The following is a 24,683-nucleotide window of genomic DNA, read 5'->3' as shown; positions in this document are numbered from 1 at the left end:
GGGAACCTAACCAAATTACATCAGTACTACCAAGTACCGATTCATATAAAATCACTGCATTCTGGCTGCGACGTGTCTGACAGAACTGATTGTGGCCACTCTAGACAATGGAAGACAGAAAAAAATGTTGTAGCCAAAACACTAATGCTGTACTTTTCCTACATTCACTGAACTTAAACATGTACATGTGCATTTCACTTTTCAACAGAATAAAATAAATATCTTTCCCAATGATCCTTCCAGATAAACCCAGTGGAAGACGGCTCAAGAAGTGCTCTGTCCGACTCCATGGGCATTTTCAACGCCATCAGTGGCACACCAACCAGTGCCAACCCACATGGCTCCACCACCATACTCTGATACACTAGACTCATGCCTTCTTTACCACGAATGACTGATTAAACTTCCTGTCTGTCAAGACAAAACAACTTGGACAAATTCTAAGTACTTAAACACAAACTGAAGCCATCATACATTGGTATTTTTTATCTTGCTATTTCTTTACACGTCATGAGCTGGAAAATGTCATGTTCCCTGCCTGTTGTCAGTTGGCCCATTGTTCTTGTTTCCTATGGAGACTCCAGTCAACACTGTTGACATGTGAACAGCAATTCTGTCGACTTTTTGCCAGTTCTGGGTCATTTATCCCTCTGTATATTTTTTGTCTGTGTAAGATGGGGTTGAGCACAGCAGCTGTGTGTCCAATACTGTGACCAACAACATGGTGTTATCTTAATTATCCTGGTGTCTTAAGCTCCACCCAAGGGATGTTGTAACAGACATGAGGTACTTCAGTATTTGACCCCAGTCATCACCTTATCTGTTTTTAACTGTAGGGCTCCCTTTCATGTACAGTGTTTGTAAGAGAGAGTACTTCAATTAAGTTTTTAATGGAAATAAATGAATAAATGCCGCTGCTGTAACCGTACATACATTCTTCAGCTGATACACAGTATTTTTACTTCTCCCTTTTCTATTCTTCTCCATTGATTCCCTGTTACAGCAGATGCATTTTTCCATGCAGTGCAGAAGCATCAGAGTTTATCTTTTATCTTAACGTGGACATTTAAAGAACCATTCAATCTATTTTAGGCCAATGGACGTGTATAGAAACTGTCTAAAGCCAAGTGAACCGCAATGTTTTAACCTATTTTCTGTAAAGAAAAGCGTGTGCAATATTTTCTATCGTTACCAAGGACACATACTGCACAGAAAACCACTCTTGCCAAAGACATTAGAAAAAGACTGTGCGAGGCAAGACAAGGGTGTGACAATTTGTAATCTACCCCCTTTGTTTCTTTGTCTGTCATGTAGATGCCTTTTATTATCTGTGAGGTAAGATTAAAGATACATTTTTACTTAATGACTGCTCATGTAAATATGTTTAAGACTTATAAATAAAAAATGTAATAATACCTTTGCCCATGTGTTGCTTTTAATATCATCTCACTAAGTCCACTTTCAATTTGCAACAATGTGAGAATGTGAAAGCATTTTATTTCATGTTTTAGTTTTGAAAGTCCTTGAACACACTTTAACCCTCCAAGCCCCTTTTCTTGTTTCAGATACAACTCAAAGCTGTCTCTTATCTGTGAAGCAGAAGCCACAGACTCCCAATTATCAGTAAAGCTTTTGCAACTCTCCCTGGACAGTGTAAACACACAGAGGAGGAAGTACTCATAAGTATGGTGGATATATGGCAGTTTGGTACCATGGGTAAGTTGAAAAAATTGACGGTTACCTGCCTTACACTAAATTGTATGCAGTATTTATACTGCACATTGATGATACTGAATCAGTTGACAAGTGCTGTGTATGTCCAAGAAGACTAACTCTGAGAATTTGTTTTCAGCAGCAGAAGTGTATATCAGTATGGAGGCCCAAAACTGACAAAATCTAGCAACATTATCAGAAAAGTAAAGAATATAATGGCATGCATTAATAAATAATATTATAAGATAATTAAAACAGAGTCTAAAAAGAGATATAGGGCCACATCTTACACACTGTCATTGCTAGTTTTAGAATGACACAGTTGTCATTTTTACGGCCAGCACCCACTTTGTGTAAATTGTTCTCGCACCCATGGGTATGCAAATGCGCATTGTTGGCGTGTTGCTATTTTGAGGCAGCAAAAACCTGGTCTGACGTCAGAAAGATGGAGTTCCTGATATTTACTGTAAAGGGCGTGTTATTCAAATGTGCCTACATAGGCGGGCTCAAAATGTGCATACAATCTACTTACAGGCACACCTGGCTTTTGAAGGGAATGGGAGATGTTATGCCCACACACACCTTATTAAGGGACTAAATCCTTTGCCCCTTGCGCCTTATTTTGCACCCATATTTTGAGCAGATTAACTAGCAAAAGTGGTTGGCTATGCCCTAAATGCACTTGTGCCTCTTGCACTTTAGATCATGAGCATTAGATCATTTAAATAGGGTCCATAAAGTTTCAGATTTTACTTTAAACTCCAGTGTGTAGCTTTAAAAAAGAAACAACAAATGAAAAAGTTGAATTCAGAAACAATAAAACACACTTTTGCTAATTTTCATATTTGTTTTTGCTGCTACAACCAGACTTGGTCTGGTTTGACCAGCAGTTTATGATGATGTTTGCAAACTTTAAATAGTTATTGCTTCAGATGTTGCTCTGGGACCCTTTTTTGTAGGCCTTTGTCCTCTACTACTCTCTTCCCCCTCATTTCCTGTCTTTAATATCTGGATAGTTAATAGAAAACACTGGTAGCTAAACAATTTTAGCACCATTTCAGCTACTAGCCAGCTATGTGAGCAGTGTTCATTATAGTTAAATATAGGCCACTCACTACTGTATAGGCTACAGTATAAACTGTAAACAGCAGCAAAGGGATTTTAGCCAGCAAGCTAACACTAGCTAATTTAGCTTGCTAACTGGGCTCACTTACAGTTTAGACTTGTCTGACAACCCTCACTATTTTGTCAGCTACAGGGCTCCATACATTAGTGCTTTAAAAATTTAGTTTTGAGAATGAGCTCTGGGTGTATCCTTACACATGATGATGTCATTTTCTAATGTTAGTTAGAATAACTATAATGAAAAATGACTAATATTTCCTTCTTTAAAGTGTGTGTGTCTCTCTCTGTTTGTGCATGTGGTCATGAGTCGCCATGATGGTCAGTGAGTTGATGGAGCTGAGCATTCAGTAAACGGAAACAGGAGAGACGGGAGTGAAATCAGGATGCTGACTCCTGTAAAATCCCCTCTGCACTGTGTCACAAACACCCTGACTGTGTCATTGTTTTGGAGATTTGGGCTGCTAAACATCATGTGTCCAGTGTGAGTCCTACTAGCGTGTCATGGTGTGTGTTTGTGTGTCTTTCTTTGGAAATTACACATTTTCAAGATTTCTGTATTGTAAGCTACAGTTTTATATGTTCATGTTTTAGCTGCTACTGCTGTTGCTGTCATAAATATAACCACAGTTTGTGCTTTGCATGTATCACATCCCTGTCTCAGAGCTAAGCATCAGATTTTTCGTTTACAAAGCAGTGATAAATACAGTATGAAGGTTGTGTCCTTTATCAGCTGACCTGTCAAATCCTCTTTATCTGCAAGGCAAGACCCTCATATTCTACCTGAGTTTCCTGAGTCATAAAGTAATTACTGACACACACACACACACACACACACACACACTCACTTGTGATTATGATGAAGAGAATGTGCTGGGAGGTGGGAATAATGGTGACTTGCATGTTGGGAGGTGGGAGGTGTGTATGATCCACAGTTCAGCATCACTGGGCGTTGCAGGAGGGTTGATGGGAGGTTACAAAAGAAGCCGGCCAGGCCTCGGCTCGGTCTTCGTGTCGTGGATCTGATCTGGACAGGGGTCACAAGTCTCTCTGTGTCTTTTTACTGAAGGATTTTGTTGGAGAATTGACCTAAAGTCGACGCACACAGCAGCCATGGCAGGTGAGTCCCAGTCTGGATGGGAACCCTATGACTCGGACGCTCAGGGACCCATCCTTACATTTTGGGATTTCTTTTCCTGCAAGTGTCAGAGGAATATTCTCTGTTTATCTCATGCATCACACTTGGTTATATTATTATTGGTATTGGCTTCATGCACATGAGCATAGCAAATATTTGTCAGAAATTTACACAAACAAGCTAAATTTGTCCAGTTGTCACATTTAACAATATTTATCTGCATATTTCACTTTTTTGTATTTTATCTCAGAAAAAAATGTTAGTTTGCATAATGTGTGACTTCATTTCTGCAGACAAAGATGAGATGAGGAAGCCCAAGAAAAAGAGTGTAAGTCTAAATGTCTTTAGTAGTTAAAAATGCACCTATTTCTTAGTTACTGTCATTATACCCAACAGGACTGAATTTTCAAGAAGAAAAATATGCACTCATCCATGAGTATTTAAAAATTCATAAATAATTATAATCACATAATCATGGCATTGAAAAACAATTCAGGTATTAAAGTGACTCTTGGTGTCAGGGGACGAAGGTCTTGTAAACTGCAAAGTAAGTTATTAACATGTCAGTGAAACAACAGTAAGTGTCCTACTTGCTGTGCAGAACCTATAAACTCCTTTTTCAGTCACTGAAGTTTTTCCTTTCTCCTCTAACAGGCGACTATTTTTGGCTTCCCAATAAGCATCTTTTTCATCGTCGTCAATGAGTTCTGCGAACGATTCTCCTACTATGGCATGCGAGGTGAGAGGGTTTGATCTGGATCTCATGCACTGTCATGAAACTGCTTTATTCATATATTAGAAAAACATAAATATCTAAAAAATAGCCATAATAATATGTCAGTTTTTGCTTTAAATACTTAAAATATATTTTCTGATTATACTTGTATATTTTTTATGTGAGTAAGCTTTTAAATGCAGGACTGTCGCTTGTAATAGGAGCATGTTTACACTGTCGTAAAAGTTGTGAATACTTCCACCTTTTTCTGCATTATCATTTTTACTTTCTCCCATTTTCCTCCGTCTCAATCCGCGTCTGCAGCCGTGCTCGTGCTGTACTTCAAGTACTTCCTGAGATGGGATGATGACTTTGCCACCACTATCTACCATACCTTTGTGGCTCTCTGCTACCTGACGCCCATCCTGGGAGCCATAGTGGCTGATTCATGGCTCGGCAAGTTCAAGTGAGTTTTAAATCCAGCGACTCTTTTACCTACAACCAAATACAGACATGCATTATGAGTATACAACTAGCTTTACATGCTGTTGTAGTACATCGAGAAGTAGATTTGGGGTTAAAGTATATCTTACAGAATGGGCTGTTAAATGTCATCCTTGGATTTTTGACCCTTGTCTATCTTATCTGTACCTGAACCTGTACATCTGTTTTACTCTACTCCTCCTTCCTCCTCCTCCTCCTCCTCCTCCTCCCTCTGCACAGGACTATTGTTTACCTGTCCATCGTTTACGCACTGGGACAGGTTATCTTGGCTGTAAGTGCTATCCATGACATCACGGATGCAAACAAAGATGGCACCCCCGACAACATGACCTTCCACATGTGAGTTGAACACACACAGAACTGTGCGCAGAAACACAACAGAGAAAGATAGTAGTGACACTGTATCTGTGCTGTGCTTCGACCTCAGAGCTCTGTCCATGGTGGGTTTGCTCCTTATTGCTCTGGGTACAGGAGGCATCAAACCCTGCGTGGCTGCCTTTGGTGGAGACCAGTTTGACGATGATCAGGTTAGATGTTGCTCAAGCACACGCAAACATACTGTGTACACATGGCAGAGGAGACAGATTACAGTCTTATGAGACCTGGAACAGTCCTGTGATAAATACTGGAGGGCTTATTATTGTTGCCGATAAGTTCTGGTTTATTTCCTACTAACTTCCATGAAGTTTCTTGGAAAAAACTATTTATTGATTACTTAATTTAAGGGCAATAGAGACAGTACAACTGCTACAAGAACAGTTAAATCCAGGCAGCTGCTGGCATGACCTAGACCAGATTTACTCAAATTGCTTTGCCCATGGGCCACTTTTACAAAATGACAGGATGTTTTTTAATGCATTGTTTCACCTTATTTGCATTCAAAGAAAAAAAATATATTAAAAAAAAATATAATAAAAATATTTATTTTCATGTGATTTAGAAAGTGGTCGGCAGGCAGCCACTTCGGGCAACCGCCAATCACTAGGTCACTATCGCTGACCTAAAGTCTTTCAGTCACAACAGAACATCTGTCTAGAGTCAAGCACACAGCTGCAAGACAACTGCAAAGGCTCAAAAATGATTTACGAAAAGAACAAACAAACAAAAAACATGGGAAAACATCTCTCGTTGTGAGAAAGTATGTCATAATTATGCAATATGGAGGTCATAATTAGGAGATCAGGCCTTTGTTTGATGAATGTAATCTGTTTCTATAAAATCAAGCTTTCTTTTTTCTTAAAAGAAAATGCACGAAATTACAAAAACTTCTTGAGAAACTTGAAACATATTTGGAAAAAATTCAGATCTGTGAAATAAAGTGTTACTGAGGTTTTTACTATCAAGGAGCATGTAATTCTTTCATTTATTTGGCACTATACCTAGTCTCCTCATGAACATGCATGCATCGGCCACATGCAGGACACTTTTTTATCTCTTACTCTTTCTTGCATGTGTGTACACACGCCCCACACAGCAATTAAAAAGACAACTTACTCGTCAGCACTTCTTGTATCTCTATTCGTTTCCAGCTAGTTGTTTATTAACTAATAACCACAAGTACATCTGTCTCAGTGACTTTATGACACTGTTCAAGGCCAGGGACAAAGATTGCCTCATAATATCAATGACTCTGATGAAATGAGATGTTATATAAAATGCATCCAGTAGTGTGATTAATGAAAAATGTACATCAGTGCTTTTTTTGTCCAGAACCTGTTTAACCTCCTTGTGTCCAACAGGAGAAGCAGAGGAGCACCTTCTTCTCCATCTTCTACCTGTCCATCAATGCTGGCAGTCTATTGTCCACTGTCATCACTCCCATCCTCAGAGGTTCGCTGATGTTGATGACAGAGCACAAAATACATCGTTGACTCAGGTGTTGAAGTTTTATAACTGTGTGCCTGTGTGTGCTGTGGTTTCCAGCTCAGGAGTGCGGTATTCACACCCAACAGAAGTGCTACCCACTGGCCTTTGGTGTCCCTGCTGCTCTCATGGTGGTAGCTCTGAGTAAGCATTCATTTCTTTTTTCTCTGGAAATGCGAACCTTTTCCTTCCATTCCTCATCGACAACAATCCCACACTGGAAAATATCCCACCATCTGCTGGTTAGACCAGTCCTGATCCAAAACTCTCGTTTCTGGTGGACTTTAAACTGTGAATGCTGAGGTGAAGCAAAAACATTGGGTGTAGCATATGCCTCTGTTTGTCTGTGAAGTGGTGCAGCAATAAGGTTAGGTATACAGTAGTCATTAGACCAAGCAGAGCTAACAAAACGTTGGCAAACCAAGTCCACCATTGTTGTTGTTTTTAGTGCATGCTCATTACACAAAGCAACAATGGGTATGTGCGAATTGAGGAGATTATGCTTCGTCTTACATGACCACACAGATAAACCAGAAGTTTATAAATCTGCATCTTGGAAGGCGTTTTGAAACAAATTTCAGTGACCTAAAACTCCCTAAAAATGTTTGTGTGGACAAGAGGCCAAAATGTAGAGATAAAAAATATGTTTTCAAAAGTATCTGTATATGTGTACACAGAGCTTTAAAGTCAAGATAATTCAGCCTCCGTTACTTCAACTTTGTCTCTTGTGAGTCTCCCTAGCTTAAAGAAAGTACAGTGCTACATAGTTGAAATGCCCCTTTAACAAGTTATTGATTCATTCTTTTTATAGATAAATAATCCTTCTGGTTTGCCACATTGATGATGACCTCCTATTTTTTCTTATAACTTCCTGTTGCTGTTCTGACAAGTAGTCAAATGTTAAGATATATATTTGGTGTGTGTCTGCAGTTGTGTTCATTGTTGGAAGTGGGATGTACACTAAGAACGCCCCTCAGGGCAACATCTTGGTCAAAGTCTGCAAGTGCATCGGGGTAAGTGGGTCCTGAAAGGTGAACATTTTGTTATTCCAAAAGGTTTTTTTTGTTTTGAAAATGGAGTACAATGGTTTTAAAGAGAACCGGGGAACATCACAATTATTCAAACTTGAACTTTTTATTAACTTTTTAGTCTAGGTTAGGTAACAAAATGTTATTTACTCAGAGAAAAATTCACATTGAACTGTCCTCTCTGCCATCTGTAGTTTGCTATCAAGAACCGCTTTAGGCATCGTGCTCCTGAGTACCCGAAGAGAGCCCACTGGATGGACTGGGCTGAGGAGAAATACGATGTAAGAGCATTATACCTGTATATGCAAATACAAACAGTATATTCAGTGATGTAAAAATCCTAACCCTTTTCTATGTTTGGCTCCAGAAACTCCTGATTGCTCAGGTGAAGATGGTGCTGAAGGTGCTGTTCCTCTACATCCCTCTGCCAATGTTCTGGGCTCTCTTTGACCAGCAGGTAACCACCAATTTCTCCTTGACACTTACTGTATGTAGCTGTGATCAGTAGCAAAAGAAAAAGACAAAGATAATGTGCACCCAGATGTGCACCAAAAGAATCCAAAGACAGACTAAAGGAGAGCTGTGTCTCCAATACAGGGCTCCAGATGGACCCTCCAGGCAACCACCATGGACGGTGACTTTGTAAGTGTTTTATTGTTTTCCTATGACAAACCTTGTGAGTACAAACCACAGACTGTTTTTTAATTTGAGATTCTGTCTCCCTCCCTTTTTTGCTTCAACAGGGACTTCTTATAATCCAGCCTGATCAGATGCAGGTAAGACACTTGTGTTGATTATATTTTACTTACTTTGTTGGGATGTTTCTTGATGCTTGTGCTTGAAAAGAGCACTAAAAGAGTGACTCTCCTACTTAACAGACTGTCAACCCTATCTTGATCCTGGTTTTGGTGCCAATCATGGACAGTTTGATCTACCCTCTGATTGCCAAGTGCAAATTAAACTTCACGTGAGTTTATTTTCCTGTTTTGTTTCTGTATGATGGAAAATATTACTGGAGTCTTTCTATGTATTCATTTTTTTCTTTTGTGATAATCACTCAAAATATTACTATAGAACAGTTTAAGTTAAAAAAAATGTTTAACTTTTTATACACACAAATTAGGCAGGAAAATGTAAGCAATTAAACTATATTACTGTTGATATAAAAAGTGATTTTATCTCAACCCATTTTAGTGACTTTTTCATTGGAACTCCATATTGTAACGATCCACTCTGTCCTCGTGCCTTTAAATATCTTAATACCTATGGTCTAAATATAAATGAGATACTGTGTAAAGCTTGACAGCTTGTCTCTACATGATACTTAAATAATGTTACTATAAGCTAATTAGTATTTTATAAAACACTAATTATTAATGTACAAATTATCAAGTATGATTTCAAACTGCTTAAATGTGTTCAAAACTCATGAAGACAGGCTGAGCTTCAAAGTTGGATCTTACCTCTGAAATAGCAGTTTGACCCAAAAAACAACAAAAAAACCCAAACAAACTTAACGTCCCCTTACTCAATTTCTTTCAGAGCTTTCAGTCGTATCTCAGAGACACAAAAAATACTACAAAAAGACAAAAAGACCTCAAAAACACACAAAGTAACCACAAAGAAACAAAAATGACAGAGTAAGACACAAAATGACCTTAGAGAGACACAAAAGTACTCAAAAAAGACAAAAAAGAGCTCAGACACAAAATTACTACAAAAAGACAAAAATGACTTCTAAGAGATGCAAAATTACTCCAAAAACACAAAAAAGACCTCAAAGAGACACAAAATTACTACAAAAAAGACCTCAAAAAGACACAAAAGAACTACAAAGAAACAAAAACTACTGTTTAAGAAACAACAAGACCTCAAAGAGACACAAAAGTACTATAAAAAGCAACAACAAAATGACCTCAAAGAGACACAAAATGACTATGAAGACCAAATATATACAAACTGAAATAAAAGAGACACAAAACAACAACAAAAAAAGAGGCAAAACCAAAAAAAGTCTGTGTTTCTTGCTCCTGTGCAGGACAGGTGGTGGGGCCTTTTGCATATCTGTTCCCAGGGACCCATAGTCTGATAATCCGCCCATGCTTATAACCACGAAGTTGGGAGATAAAATGAAGTGACAGATACTGTTTTAGCCTCCTGAAATCCCTCCTGTTCTGTGTAATATGGTGAAGAGATATAAACTCAAATGTTTAAAAATGTGTGTGTGTGTGTGTGTGTGTGTGTGTGCATTTGTTTGTTCTGTAGTCCATTAAAGAGGATGACTGTTGGGATGTTCCTTGCTGCTCTTGCATTCGTTTGTGCTGCCCTGGTCCAAATACAAATTGATGTGAGTGTAACACACATAAAAATATACATTGGGCAACTTAAACGCACATTACCGTGTGAAACACAGTTCCATTTCTCTTCTAGAAAACTCTGCCTAAGTTCCCATCAAGCACTGTTGGCCAAGCAAAGTTCATCAACATGCTTGACAGATCGCTGGACGTCAAAGCTGGAACCAACGAGTTCACCTTGAAGCCTTACACGGTACTCCAGTCAGCACTAGACAGCGCACAGACACTCGTTATCCACATGTACTAAAATTAAGAAGGTCTGTAAGTCACCACCCACTAAAAGTAGGAGAACATTTTCATGCTGACTTTTCTTTTGTCCTGCAGGCCAATGATGATTACCTGACCTTTGATGATCCATTTCTACTGACTCTAGGGGGAAATGCCACTTACTTAACCGGTTTAGTGGATGGTAATCGTAGCACTGTAGTCATCGTTCAGGATGGGCCTCTACCTAAGCCTTTAGGGGTGAGTACACTGCCAGATTAAGTCCGACTGTCTACGCAAAGCTAGATAGCTCAGCTGCGGTGCATAAAACGGCATGTAAGCATACCTGCAAATGTCACACAGGTCAGGTTGCTGGTGTGAACATCAGTGACACTGCTAATAAAACCCTGTCTTCCATGGTTTGTAAGCTGATGCATGAGTTTGTTCACTCTGTCTCTTGTTCCCCTGCTGGAGCTCAGCCTGCCAGCTGCTGTCAATCAAACAAAACATTTAAAAAACACGTCGCATTATTTGACTGCAACAAGGGATGTCTAAATGTTATCTCAGTTGGACTGTAATTATGATTGTAGTGTGTGTTTCTTTATCATGCATTATATATAAAAATATAACTCTAAGTACAAAGATGTGGAGGCTCTAAAGTATCTTTCTATCTCCAGTTCATGGACATCAAAACAAAGCCGGAACAGGGCGCTAATGATATCAGGCAAGTTTCACAATGTTATAAAACTTAAAGGAATGAGTTTGTAATTGTCTGCAATTTTCTTTTAATCTAACTGCAAGTGATAGTGTGCCTGTGTTAGTTGTTTTTCCTTCTCAGATTGTTTTATTTTTATTTAATATATGATTAAAGTACCTAAAGTTTCAGTATTTAACAGGAAAAGGGGCAAATCCAGATAAAATGAAACCACATTTTTGTAACAGAAAAGCAGGGGCACCCACAAGAGGCGGTACTATTGCTGCCCCCTCACTGGCCCCCTTGGTGAAAATAATAAATGTCGGCCAACATTACTGTATTTAAGAGGCTGTGACGCACTCATTTTTTAATCTACCACAAAGATATTGGCATGTTGTAAAACTAGACAACCTAAGGCATCCATTGATACTAACCATGTCAGCATAGTTTATCATGAAGAGGGCTAAATAACGCTCCAAAGTTGAGCTTAATTTTGGCGAGGGAACAACCGACATTGCCATTTTCAGAGGGGTCCCTTGAACTGTCATCTCAAGATATCTGAATGAAATGGGTTCCATAGGTACCTACACGTCTCCCCTAAACTTGAGCTTGTTCCCAGAACAATGTACTCCTTCAAATTAAAGCTGTATATTTGTCTTTTGAAAGAAAAGGACAAGCAGCCTATTTGAAGTTCAGTGAATTGCCCAACATGTATAGATACTTAAGACATTAAAACAGGATTATTGTGGAACTCAAAAATGCAAAATGCAAAGTATATCACCATGCGATTACTTAAATTTCATACTGACATGGTTTTCAACTTCCTGATATTTAGTCATGGCTTTTGGTTTTGGTGTGTCACCCCAAGATTTTCCAGTGGGCCCATATGGCCAATGGGGGCACCACTGACCTCAGGTTTCGCTTGGAACAGCTTGGGGGTCATAAATCATTGCTTTAGACGGCCGTTAGGGACATAACTAAGCTGGTTATGTGGAGATCACAACATAGTGAGAAAATATTGACATGTATGAATTGAGCAAGGGTTCGTCTTCCTGATTATAAATTCAACTTTTCATTTGTAAGAGGAAGAATGTGTTTAATCTTGTATCAAAACTGTCTCACTTATTTTGTTCTGAATTCTTCTTCCCCAGATTTTTTAGTGGCTATGACTCACTTTTGAATGTAACAGTGGGTGACCAGGACTTTGGGGAGATCACCACCAACAGCATGTCAAAATATGTTGGGGTACCACGGGGACTGTAAGGCTGATTTCGTTATGTATTTCACATACAGTTACACTGGAGAAAAGTCAATGCTCTGATGGGTGTTTTCTTGTTGTATCAGAGCAAAGTTCCTGATCAAGAGTACTACTGGACAAGAGTGTGTCTACAGTCAAGAGCTGGGCTTCGGCAGCTCCTTCACCTTGATCATCCCGCCAACTTTTGCATTTGGACAAAATGTAATTCAAGAATTCATTTTGAGTCTCAATATAGCTTAAATGTTTTTGACTGAAGTAATACATCTTGGTACTTGGCTGCTTTATGTCCTGTAGTGTGAACAGAACATCCATCCAGTGATGGACATCAAGCCCAACACCATCCACATGGCCTGGCAGATTCCCCAGTATTTCCTCATCACTGCAGGAGAGGTGGTCTTCTCTGTCACCGGCCTGGAGTTCTCCTACTCACAGGTAGAGTGTGCTCTCCTTACATATCTGACAACAACTGAAAACAAATAACTACAAAAGTGCACTCAGTAGAGTGCAGACCTCTGCCGGGGGGTCGCTGCGGCTGATTGTGGCCACTCTAGACAATTCTTGTAATTCAGCAGATGCGCTGCAGCACGTTTCAGAAATGTCCTAAAAGCTAATAAAAATACATGCGTTGTCTATTTTTGACAGAGCCGCTACATGTTGCAAAGAGTAGATCAAGTTCTCCTGTGAAAACATAGCTACAAATCTTTGATACATGTCATTCATAACTGGACTTTGAATGGTATTACCTTCGTCTATAGGCTACAGTACAACAAAATGACAACAATAAACACAGCAAAAATAGACAAAAAAATAAACAATTTAACAAAGCCTGCTTACTTACTTGTGATAGATGCACAAATATCAAGAATAAATGACCTGACTTGCAGTTACTGAACTGTCAAGAGGCCACATTTTGTTCATTTACAACCTTTTATCAACAGTGACTCCCCTGCTCTGTATAAGATTCAATCAGGCCGGGAAGCCGAAATAGGTATCACATTGTCAGATGAATGGTGGGATGATGCATTGAAAGCAATCAATTTATCCCCCTCTTGTGTGAGGCTTAGTCTCATTCAGTTCAAAATTCTTCACAGGATCCATTTTAACAAAGCTAGACTATCAAAGATCTTTCCAAACCTCTCTGATACTTGTGACAGATGCTGTCAGGCACGAGCAAACTTCACTCATATGATCTGGTCATTCCCAAGCCTAGTGGAATATTGGAGATCTTTTTTTGACGTTATATCTAAGATATTGGATCTGACTCTTGTTCCATTGCCTCCGATTGCCATCTTTGGTATCCCTGGATAGGGTATTAGAATGACTGATAATCAAAGGGCTGTAATCTCTTTTGCTTTGTTTATATGTCTGGTGAAATTGTCCCTCCCAGCTCCCTTACAGTCAAGGTGGCAGTGATGATAACAAAAACAGGGACTAATTAATCTCCTAACTTGCCTAACTTTAGTGGATTGGGTACAGAATTAATCTGCAGATGCTCCAGTTTAAAATAAGACTTAACATTTCTGTGAATGTCAAGTTTTGAGCCACGACATAGGCCAAAATGTGTCCTGCAACAGATGGTAAGGCTTGTTGTTTTTCGCCAAGCCAATTTCCAGTAAACTTGCAGACCCTACCTCCTGGTGGAGATAACTGGAAGGACACTCAGAGAGCGCAGACCTCCACCAAGGCCAAATGACCTATCTCACAAATGTTAACAAGAGTGAAAAATAATTTGTGTCTGGCTGCCCTATGTGTCAGGCCAGTAGCTTTTCTGTAATCCTGCTGACAAACAAACATATCAAACAACACACAAACCCAACCAGAACATACCCTCTTTGGCAGAGGTAATAGAAGTTGAATTGGATAATAAAGTCTGTCCTAATGTTAATTTGTCCAGAGACACAAAATACTTATTGATGTCTTTTATAATTTGCTGTAATATGTAGTTTTATATTACTCTCTTTTTACTTTCCAGGCACCCAGCAACATGAAGTCTGTGCTGCAGGCTGGCTGGCTGTTCACTGTTGCTGTAGGTAACATTATTGTGCTCATTGTGGCCGAGGCTGCAACGCTCCCAGATCAGGTGGGTGGATTTTATATAAACCATTGGTAGATGCATATTGTCCCCACTGACCTTCATTTTATGAGATATGAAACCTTTAATTAGCGTTTGAAACTGGCTGTAGTTGCTTTTGATTAAACATAATAACAGAGGTTAAGTTAGATAAATCCAAGCTAACTCTCCGAGCTCCATATTCAACAGACAGACATGAGAGTGGTATAAATCTTCTCATTAAACTCTCCGCAAAAAAGCAACGAATTTCCCAAAATGCCGAGCTGTTCCTCTCAGTTTAGCTCCAAATTAACACTGTGTTTGTTTCTGTTCACCAGTGGGCCGAGTACATCCTCTTTGCCTCTCTGCTGCTGTTAGTGTGCTTCATCTTTGCCTTCATGGCTTATTTCTACACCTACATCGACCCAACCCAGGAAGAAGCCCGGTTTGCCCAGAAAGAACCTGAAGAGAAGGAGAGGAGGAAGAGTGTAGAGATGAAGAGGAAGGACTCGGTTGAGAACCGCAAGGAGGACAGGAAGAGTTCTGACTCCAGCTCTGACGAGGAGGAAGTCAAACAGACCAAGATCTAAAGCGTCCATCCTCTACGGCATTTCCCTCTTTTGTACAAATGCTTGGTTCTGTGTTTCATGTCTGAGTCCAGTACACTACTGAACATGTAGTGGTTAGAATGAATGAATGGATGAGTGAAATGGTGCTGATGTTAGCAGAACACAGAAACAGGGCTTTGATGATTAAGCTCTTGGTGTACAGTGTTGGTGAAGGGATAAATCAAACACTGTTATCACCATTTCAGCAAAAAACTTTGAGAGAAAATTCATTTAAACAGGTTACTCATATCATTAAAATCCCCAGAACTTTACTGGTTAATAATTTGTGCTTTCACTGTTGTAAATTTTTTTACAATGATTTATTTTGCACTGTACGTAGCAACATCTACATATGTAATTTCTAGTTTCATAGGATTTTATGATGTGCCCGAGTAAACATACAAAGAAACCATTCCAACATGTATTTATTTCCAAGCACAGTGTTGTATGTATTGTAATATATTGTGTTTTATATGTGTATGATATTCTCATCTGCTCCAGGGAAAAAATCTAACACCAAATACTGCTTATTGAGTCATGAAAATGTTTCATTATATTCCATATTCAATCTCAGATTTCATCTTGGCCCGGTAGAACACTGCCCTGTGATAATGGCTGCTCACCAAAGTCTTCAATAAAGATGCTAGCAAGGTGTTGTTGTCAATAAATGTGTACACATTGCTTTCTTTCAGCTATTCTATGGCATTATGTTAAATACATTTATTTTTCTGTTTACAAAATCTGACGTTTCTGTTGCTTATATTAATCTTTCACACACGTAGGACTGCAACTGGCATTTTGTAATTCATTATAACACAACTCGGATTCCAGGAAAGTTGTGATGCTGTGTAAAATATACACAAAAACAATGCTATGTTTTGGAAATCCTTTTCAACCTATATTCAACTGAATACAGCACAGAAACAAGATATTTAAAGGTCAAATGTGTAGGATTTAGGGGCCTATAATGGCAGAAATTGAATATAATAATAAGGTAAGTTTTATTTTGTGTACAATTACCTGAAAATGAGAGTAGTTGGGACAGGGGCAACAAAAGACAGGGAAAGTTGTGAGATGCACAGAAAACCAACAGGGGCTACAAGGTTAACAGATGATAGTATCATGGGCGAATCTGGGTCTGCAAGGACAGAGTCACAGGTAGTTGAATGAGGTCAGTAAATGACTGTCTGCATGCCTTGAAGGTCCAGTGTGTATGATTTAGGGGCATCTGTTGGCAGAAATGTTAGTTAATATTCATAACTATGTTTTTATTGGTTTATAATTACCCTAAAACAACAACTTTGTGTCTTTATGACCTAATAAAAAGCTATTTATGTATACATTTGAAGCAATTCTTCCATTGAGTCCGCCATGTTGTTTCTACAGTAGCCCAGAACGGACAAATCAAAAACACTGGCTCTGGATAGGGTCATTCCCGTTTTCTACCGTAGTTACCCTACACACTTGGCACACCAGAGAAGTTTCTGCAACCTCACTGCTGGAGACCACTAAACTCTAAACACTGGACCTTTTAGGTAAGAATCTCTTACAGTAGCTTTATGATAATCTTAATGGGCTTTTATGAGGATGTTTACAGTTTGGGAATGTTAATTAGCCTGATAAGGTTAAGTTGCTTTGATTTAGCCGTTAACGTTAGCCATCACAATTTGGACGTACATTATGGTATTTTCATGGAGGCTAATGTTAGCTAGCTAGCATACCACTTGTTATATCAAACTCCACCTTCATTGGCGCTCCGGGACAACTCGTTTAAGGTTTGTAACGTTTTTGCCGACGATAACAACATAATTTGAAGTGCCAGCTAGCAGCAGGTGCAGCCTGTTGAGCTCTCATTATATTACGAGGCGGAGTCCGACCGAGTTTGTTTGGCGCCGGAAGCGAGTTTCCACTGCCCGGATAACGGATTGAAGCATATGGTCAAGTGCATGAGCTCCGCTACAATGCACAATGTTTACCCTGTCCGTTGTGCCCGCCCTGTATAAACGAGCATAAGCTGCAGTTAAGGAATGAACAGGTCACAGTCATTGACATTATGCCAGTATATAAGTACCTCATCTCTTACAGTATAATATATGAGCCATCTTGAATTTTTACAGTGTGTCAAAAAGTGAGCACCCTGAACCTTTTTCAGATGCCCCTTTCATACCTATCAATGATACTACTATTTTTTACCAGTTAACATGTTTACCTGTGGAATGTTCCAGCAGGTGTTTTTTTTTATTTTAATCAGTTTTATTAATTGATGTATGAAGTAACAGTTTTGCTTTTACTGACAATCTTTTACTACACTTTGTCAGCTACTGGTGTGGAAAATCCTCAAGCACCCCTCCACCTGACAGCATTGAAAATCCCTGGCCACTCCTACCTGCCTCCCTCTCCCAGAGACTAAATGTAGCCACAGCTCACAGATGGCTTTTCCCCTGGAGAACAGAGGCATGTCGATCAGCCTGATCCTTCCATTGAACTGTTAGAACTGAGTACATGAAATGTGAGTTTTCTTTGATTTTAATGCATTTAGAATATCCTTAAAAGATCATTATTTGTTGTGTTGATTGAGTTTCAGTTAAAGGGATAGTGCACCCAAAAATGAAAATTCAGCCATTATCTACTCACCCTCATGCTGAGGAACGCTCTGGTGAAGTTTTAGAGTCCTCACATCCCTTGCGGAGATCGGCGGGGGGAGCGGCTAGCACACCTAATGGCTGACGGCGCCCCAGACTAACGTCCAAGAACACAAAATTGAATCCACAAAGTATCTCCAACATGCTCATCCGTAGTGATCCAAGTGTCCTGAACCCCTGACATAAAAAGTTGTTTGGAAAAACGTCATATGAACTGTTTTTAGCCTCACTGTAGCCTGTAGCTCTGACTGCTTCTCTGTGCTCCGCGCTCACGTGTGTGCGCTCAGGGTGATCGGTGATGCACGGTCTCTGAAGAGCAGCAGTCTCGTCAGTACTGATGTCCAGATTCTCAAGTGCAGGCATCGCCAATTCCCAGTCTGAGCAGCAAAGACTTTCCTCATCCATTGGCATTGCTTTGCATTTGAAACAACTACACCACCAGGTTTCCAGTGCTCGGTATTCTGCGGCTGGCTGAGGGTTAGGCTCATGAGCTGCGGCGGCTGCTTCGTCCAGTAGCCTGAGTTCCGCGTCCGTATACTCAGGCTCAAACAAATACGGCTCAACAAAGAAATGCTGTTCCTCCTCAATTTCAAAGTCTTCAGACATGTTGGGATGTCCTTTGCTAAAAGATGGTTGTGCAAATTATCTTTTAGCTACTGCGGTTGCTGTTGTCTCCCCCTGCAGTGCACGTGTCACATGATGTAAACATGGGTAAGCAAAGCTCACGCTTTTGCTGGTCTCGCACAAGCGGGCACACGTGAGCGCGGAGCACAGAGAAGCAGTCAGAGCCACAGGCTACAGTGAGGCTAAAAACAGAGTTCATATGACGTTTTTCCAAACAACTTTTTATGTCGGGGCTTCAGGACACTTGGATCACTACGGATGGGCATGTTGGAGATATTTTGTGGTTTCAATTTTGTGTTCTTGGATGTTAGTCTGGGGCGCCGTCAGCCATTAGGTGTGCTAGCCGCTCCCCCTGCCGATTTCCGCAAGGGATGTGAGGACTCTAAAACTTCACCAGAGCGTTCCTCAGCATGAAGGTGAGTAGATATTGGCTGAAATTTCATTTTTGGGAGCACTATCCCTTTAAGTTATTTCATGATTCCTAGGTTTATACTTACTGTGTTTGGGTTATTATTACAAATAAGACATAATGATATCTAGTTTAATATTCTTTATTCATTCCTTCTGTTGTCTGCTCAAACCAGCTCAAACCTCCTTAAAATAAGAGCGAAATGGGACTTCCTGCATGTGCTCATCTATCCTAATGACACACCATTGAGTTGATTAAGTCCTTGAACCAGACTTTCATAAATTCCTTATTGTTCTTCATTATGGTATAAAGAGTAAATTTGGGGCATACACCTTACTCATAATGGTGTGATTTTCTAATGACAAAACTTTTATTGCATTTCATTTCAAAATAATTGTTGTATTAGTAATATAATTGTTGTGACTGACATCATAGAATAGTACCTTATGAATATTTTTTCATGTCTTCATCTTATATGTGTTTGAATTATGACTTCCTGTATTTACCTTCCTGACTGTGTCTGGGTCTCTCTGTGCTTTTATTTCAAGTCAGTATGATGGTCAGTGTCAGAGTTGATGGAGCTGAGCATTCAGTAAACAGAAACAGGAGAGACGGGAGTGAAATCGGGATGCTGACTCCCGTGAAATCCCCTCTGCACTCTGTGTCACAAACACCCCGACTGTGTCATTGTTTTGGAGATTTGGGCTGCTGAACTTCATGTGTCCAGTGTGAGTCCTGCTAGGGTTTCATGGTGTGTGTTTGTGTGTCTTTATTTGGAAATTACACGTTTTCAAGATTTCTATATTGTAAGCTACAGTTTTATATGTTCAAGTTTAAAGGGATAGTTCGACATTTTGGCAAATTCGCCTATTGCCGTATTCCCTATAGTCATCCGTCGTCATGGTCTCCATTTCCACTGCTACACTGATGACATCCAAATCTACATCTCCACAAAATCCATCATCCCGGCCACCAGCTCTACCCTCACCAACTGTCTGACTGAACTCCAATCATGGCTGCAAGCCAACTTCCTCAAACTCAACTGTGACAAATCTGAAATAATACTCATCGGCCCAAAATCCTTCTCTACAGTAACACAAAACTTCACCCTCAGCATTGACAACACCACCCTCTCTCCCTCCCCATTCATCCGCAACCTTGGTATCATCTTCGACAATAACCTCTCATTTGAACATCACATCAGCTGCCTCGCCCAAACTGCCTTCTTTCACCTTAGAAACATTGCCCGTCTCCGTCCATTACTCTCTTTCTCTGCCGCTGAAACTCTCATCCATGCTTTTATCACTTCAAGACTGGACTACTGCAACAGAATCCTCTACGGCTCATCATCCAAAGTCCTCAACAAACTTCAGTACATCCAAGACTCTGCTGCCCACCTCCTCACTCACACCAGCTCCCGTGAACATATAACCCCTGTCCTGCAAAACCTACACTGGCTCCCTGTCCCGTACAGAATCAATTTCAAGATCCTCCTCCTCACCCGCAAAGCCCTCCACAGCCAGGCCCCTTCCTACCTCACGGACATGCTCCACCACCACACTCCCTCCCGCAACCTTCGATCATCCGACAAAAACCTCCTCTCTCCTCCAACAGGACCAAGCTCCGAACCTGGGGTGACAGAGCCTTCTCCATAGCCGCCCCCTCCCTCTGGAACACCCTCCCTATACACATCCGTGACTGTCCAAATCCATCCACCTTCAAATCACTCCTCAAAACCCACCTTTTCAAATCCACTTTTAACCTTTAACATAAGCTTTTCGTTCTCGGTTCCTCATGTGCCCTCCTTTTCTTTGTTTTTGCACTATGCTTTTGCACCTTGTTGTTTTATATTGTCCTTGTCTTCTGTTTATCTCTTTGCACTTACATGTATGTACTTCTTTTCTTTGGTTTTAAATGTAAAGCGTCTTTGAGAGCTGTAAAAGCGCTGTATAAATAAAATTTATTATTATTATTATATGGGTAGGTACATTACCTTGAATTATCAATGCCTGTTGTTCGGAGATCGATGGGGCAGAGCTGCCTGCTGCTCAACGCACAAAATGGAGGTGAACGGTACAGCCCCCTCTCCCTCAAAACTAATTAAATACACCATCAAATGATTCCAAAACGCTCTTGTGGACAACTTGTAGCTTACACATTCACCACGCTATGAGATAATAATGTAATATTACGAGACAGAGTTGTTTTGAAGCCAAATGCACAGCCGGAACTACATTCCAGACATACAGTACTTGCTGGGCAGAGTGATTTCAACACTAAATAGTGTTGAACAGAGGCTCTGTGGATGTCTGTGTATGCGGATCGAGAAGCAGGTGGAATGAAAATACATTCTTCCTATTATTGCAGCCTATTGCTGCACAAAGCTTGGGCATTTTTTATTTATTACTAGAGGTAAATAACTTTGTAAGCTAACTGTGATTTTACCGCCTGTTTATCAAGATCACAAGATCTCGCGAGAACTTGTTTTCGAACCCAATATTTACTTTAGTGACTGTTCACAAGTTTCTCCAGAAGCCTATAGGCGCTGCCATGACAGACAATTACTTCCGCTATCCGGCAACCTGTTTCCGGTTCAACGCCACTGCTCACTCAGCCTGCCGCGCGAGCACGAAAGCAACGGTTGAGCTATCGATGAACTAGCACCATAATTCGTATTTTATTGGAAACATGGGTTCAGGTTCAACTTGCGCCGTTGTCGGCTGCCACAACAACTCCAAAAAGCTCAAGATTTTGTCAGAAACCGTCTGTTTTGAACACCAGAAACTTCGCAAGACATGTCCGTGTCCTGCGCCCTACGCCTTACACACCATGCCGAGCAAGGAGGAGCGCCGGCTAGCTTGGCTTGCGGCATTGAAACGAAAATATCCTCTAAAGAAAGTTTATGTTTGCTCTTTTCATTTCGTCGATAAAAAGCCCACGGACCTGCATCCCGATCCGGAGCTTTATCTGGGCTACGACCGACCTCCGCCCAAGAAGAGGCGTAAGATAGTCCGTGGCCGTGCAACTGAAACGGCTCAGCAGCAACAACAACAACAATATGGACCTGGTAAGTTATTTCTTGTTTTACATATATTGTTATTTTCTGTTTTACATATATTGTGTGTGGTTCTGTAGCAGAGAACTTACAAGTAAAACAAACAATACTTAAATTATTCACTTATGTTACAGCTGTTAATCTCAAACAGGTAAACGTAATTATAACTTCAACCAATGGATGGTAACATTAACAGCATGAATTACAATTGTACTTAGGTACAATTTCGAGGTACATTTACTTTTTATTTCCATTTTTTTTATAATTTATACTTCCACTTCACTAACAGTACATCTCAGAGGCAAAACATTGTACATTTTACTCCACTACAGCTTTAGTTACTAGTTACCTTGCAGATTTAATTATCAATACAAAACATACATTAACTGGTAAATTATGATGTATTGTTATAGGTTAAGCTACCCAGCAGCATATAAAGTAATAAAATTCAGCCCACCTTTACCAGCTGCACCATTAAATTTATGAACAAATTTATGCATTACTAATTACAGTCCAATGGTATGATTATGAAATGGGCAATTCTGCATGAGTATTTTTACATTTGGTACTTCAAGACCAGTTTATTTTGATGCCAATACTTTTGTACTTTTACTTAGGTAAAATGTTTAATGCAATGCCCTCTACTGGGTTCAACATGTGACATGTTATACTTGCTTGTCTACAGTGGTTACTATCCTAGTGTGTAACTTATATAAAACGAAAAAATGCTTTTTTGTTTTATCTATGACTTCCATATGTATCCAGCACCAAGCCTAATGGACATTGGAATGTGCGTGTCTCTGTTTTTGACATGTTACTAGTGTGTAACTTAGCCATACTTTTTTTCAGACTGTACACCTGACTTCTCTTCAGCTGCCTCAGACCAGACCAGGAGCTCAAGTCCTGCACATCCCCCTGAACCACAGATGCGCTCGGTCCATACACAGTGGGCGGACCCTGCACGACAGGATCATGATTATTGCCAGACGGCCAGCAGAAAAGACGTGCAGGATAAGATGACTCAGTGTGATGAGATTGGCTACTTCCTGCTTCAAAATGATGCTGATGCTTTGCTCTACACTGGTATATCCCAAGAAACATTTAACATTCTTGTGTCAGCTTTGGAAGGGTATGCCAATAATTCATTTACAATGTCTGTGCGAGATCAAGTTCTCATGACACTTATGAAATTAAAGACCAACCGTGTAGTAGGTGATCTGAGTAGACAGTTTCATGTATCACTGAGCATGGCTAGCAAAATAATCTCATATTGGATTGACAAACTAGAGGAAGTTTTGCGACCTCTAATTCCATGGCTTCCAAAAGAAACTATTCGTGCAACCATGCCTGCAGCTTTTAAGAGTAACTTCCCTAATACAACATGCATTGTGGACTGCAGTGAAAGCCTCTTACAGAAACCCAAAAATCTTGATTCAAGAGGGGAATCATACAGCCATTATTATTCACATAACACAGTGAAATACCTGGTAGCGGTTGCCCCATGTGGACTAATTATGTTCATTTCTCCAGCATATGGAGGGTGATGCAGTGACAAATTCATCACCATGGACTCAGGCATATTGGACTACTTAATGCCTGGAGATGAGGTAATGGCGGACAGAGGCTTTACCATAAAAGATTTGCTGTTTGAGAGAAAAGTAAAATTGGTAATGCCTTCTTTTATAAAAAAACGTGGACAACTAACTGAGGAACAGGTGACAAGCACCAGGCGAATTGCACATGTAAGAATTCATGTTGAAAGAGCAATCAGACGTTTGAAAGTATACAAAATATTATCACAGGTTGTTCCGATCAGCATGGCTCCTAAAACAGACAAGATTTTAAGAATATGTGCTGCTCTTGCCAATTTAAGGGAGGATCTCATTCGTGATTAGAAATAAATCAGCATGAAATCAACATGTGCGGACTACTTTTACAGGGCTATTAAGGACATTGTAAAGGACTGTCAAATGAAATGGTACTGTAATAGTTGAAAGATGGATGGGTACAAAACATGTAGGGAGTTATGGATTTAATGTGAACATTCTTTGCATGTTTGTTATTTTGTACAGAATGTGAATATTTTTGCATTTCATTTTACAATGTATAAACTGTATACATTTAGTGTCATCACTTAAAACAATGAATCCATGTCACCTTTAATGTTACTTTGAATTTGTTTAAACTCTGTTGTACAGAATGCAAATACTCATGCATTTCATTTGCATAATATAAACTATGTACATTTAGTGCTATCAGTAACAATTCATTCTTGTCACCGTTAATGTAAAGCTGCCACAATTAATCGATTAGTTGTCAAGTATTAAATTAATCCCTAACTATTTTGACAATTGATAATAAATATTTTTTTAAAGAAAAAATGTCCAAATTATCTGATTCCAGCTTCTTAAATGTGAATATTTTATGGTTTCCTTTGTCCTCTATGACAGTAAACTAAACATCTTTGGGTTGTGGATTTTGAGCTTTGGCAAACAGCGATCATCATTTTCACTATGAATGTCGTCCCAATTCGCTTAATGTATGGCACACATTAATGTTCATGCCACATGTGCAGATGTGCACTAAACCTTGCCCATTATTTCAATGTATCTTTCATTTAGCTTAAGCCGTCCTGCAGCATATTCCTCTACAAGCCGAGGTAGCATACGTGAGAAGTAAAAACCTCTCAAGCGCTTTACTAG

General features: G+C 39.8%; 4 protein-coding genes and 1 long non-coding RNA gene across 14 annotated transcripts in view; all 5 read left to right on the top strand.

Annotated features, from left to right (window-relative positions):
- dock9b (dedicator of cytokinesis 9b) overlaps positions 1 to 1,415 on the top strand; it is a 65,156-nt gene extending 63,741 nt beyond the window's left edge. For all 9 annotated transcript variants that reach the window (XM_078165982.1, XM_078165979.1, XM_033615605.2 and 6 more), the window contains exon 52: positions 244 to 1,415. In XM_078165982.1, the coding sequence (XP_078022108.1) occupies positions 244 to 360 (117 nt within the window). In that variant the 3' untranslated portion in view covers positions 361 to 1,415. The remainder of the gene's footprint in view (positions 1 to 243) is intronic.
- A 2,426-nt stretch (positions 1,416 to 3,841) lies between these two features.
- LOC117249831 (solute carrier family 15 member 1-like) lies at positions 3,842 to 15,919 on the top strand. Its single transcript, XM_033615611.2, has 23 exons — positions 3,842 to 3,955; positions 4,267 to 4,301; positions 4,628 to 4,712; positions 5,013 to 5,154; positions 5,412 to 5,531; positions 5,620 to 5,719; positions 6,932 to 7,022; positions 7,116 to 7,199; positions 7,986 to 8,068; positions 8,278 to 8,364; positions 8,451 to 8,540; positions 8,681 to 8,725; positions 8,827 to 8,859; positions 8,962 to 9,050; positions 10,349 to 10,430; positions 10,514 to 10,630; positions 10,762 to 10,902; positions 11,319 to 11,365; positions 12,487 to 12,594; positions 12,680 to 12,794; positions 12,888 to 13,025; positions 14,566 to 14,673; positions 14,982 to 15,919. Exons 1-23 carry the CDS (start codon positions 3,949 to 3,951, stop codon positions 15,231 to 15,233), a joined length of 2,199 nt encoding a protein of 732 aa, XP_033471502.1. The 5' UTR covers positions 3,842 to 3,948; the 3' UTR covers positions 15,234 to 15,919.
- LOC117250251 (solute carrier family 15 member 1-like) overlaps positions 3,843 to 24,683 on the top strand; it is a 46,875-nt gene continuing 26,034 nt past the window's right edge. Inside the window, exon 1 of the mRNA XM_078165986.1 lies at positions 3,843 to 3,955. Coding sequence (XP_078022112.1) covers positions 3,949 to 3,955 — 7 coding nt within the window. The 5' untranslated portion in view covers positions 3,843 to 3,948. The remainder of the gene's footprint in view (positions 3,956 to 24,683) is intronic.
- Positions 16,665 to 19,852, top strand: LOC144461934 (uncharacterized). 2 transcript variants are annotated; one of them, XR_013490513.1, is made up of 3 exons: positions 16,665 to 16,786; positions 17,570 to 17,760; positions 19,479 to 19,852. It is a non-coding gene; the product is annotated as an uncharacterized LOC144461934 (long non-coding RNA). The 2 variants fall into 2 exon arrangements; XR_013490512.1 differs by having other exon boundaries at positions 19,475 to 19,852.
- LOC144461921 (uncharacterized) lies at positions 21,510 to 23,666 on the top strand. Its single transcript, XM_078165861.1, has 2 exons — positions 21,510 to 21,993; positions 22,831 to 23,666. The coding sequence occupies exons 1-2, from the start codon at positions 21,615 to 21,617 to the stop codon at positions 23,523 to 23,525; spliced, it is 1,074 nt and encodes a 357-aa protein (XP_078021987.1). The 5' UTR covers positions 21,510 to 21,614; the 3' UTR covers positions 23,526 to 23,666.

Source organism: Epinephelus lanceolatus, chromosome 24, assembly GCF_041903045.1.
Source record: "Epinephelus lanceolatus isolate andai-2023 chromosome 24, ASM4190304v1, whole genome shotgun sequence".
Taxonomy (NCBI): Eukaryota; Metazoa; Chordata; class Actinopteri; order Perciformes; family Serranidae; genus Epinephelus; species Epinephelus lanceolatus.
Note: the sequence above shows the minus strand (reverse complement) of the source record. Positions and strands in the feature narration are given on the sequence as shown.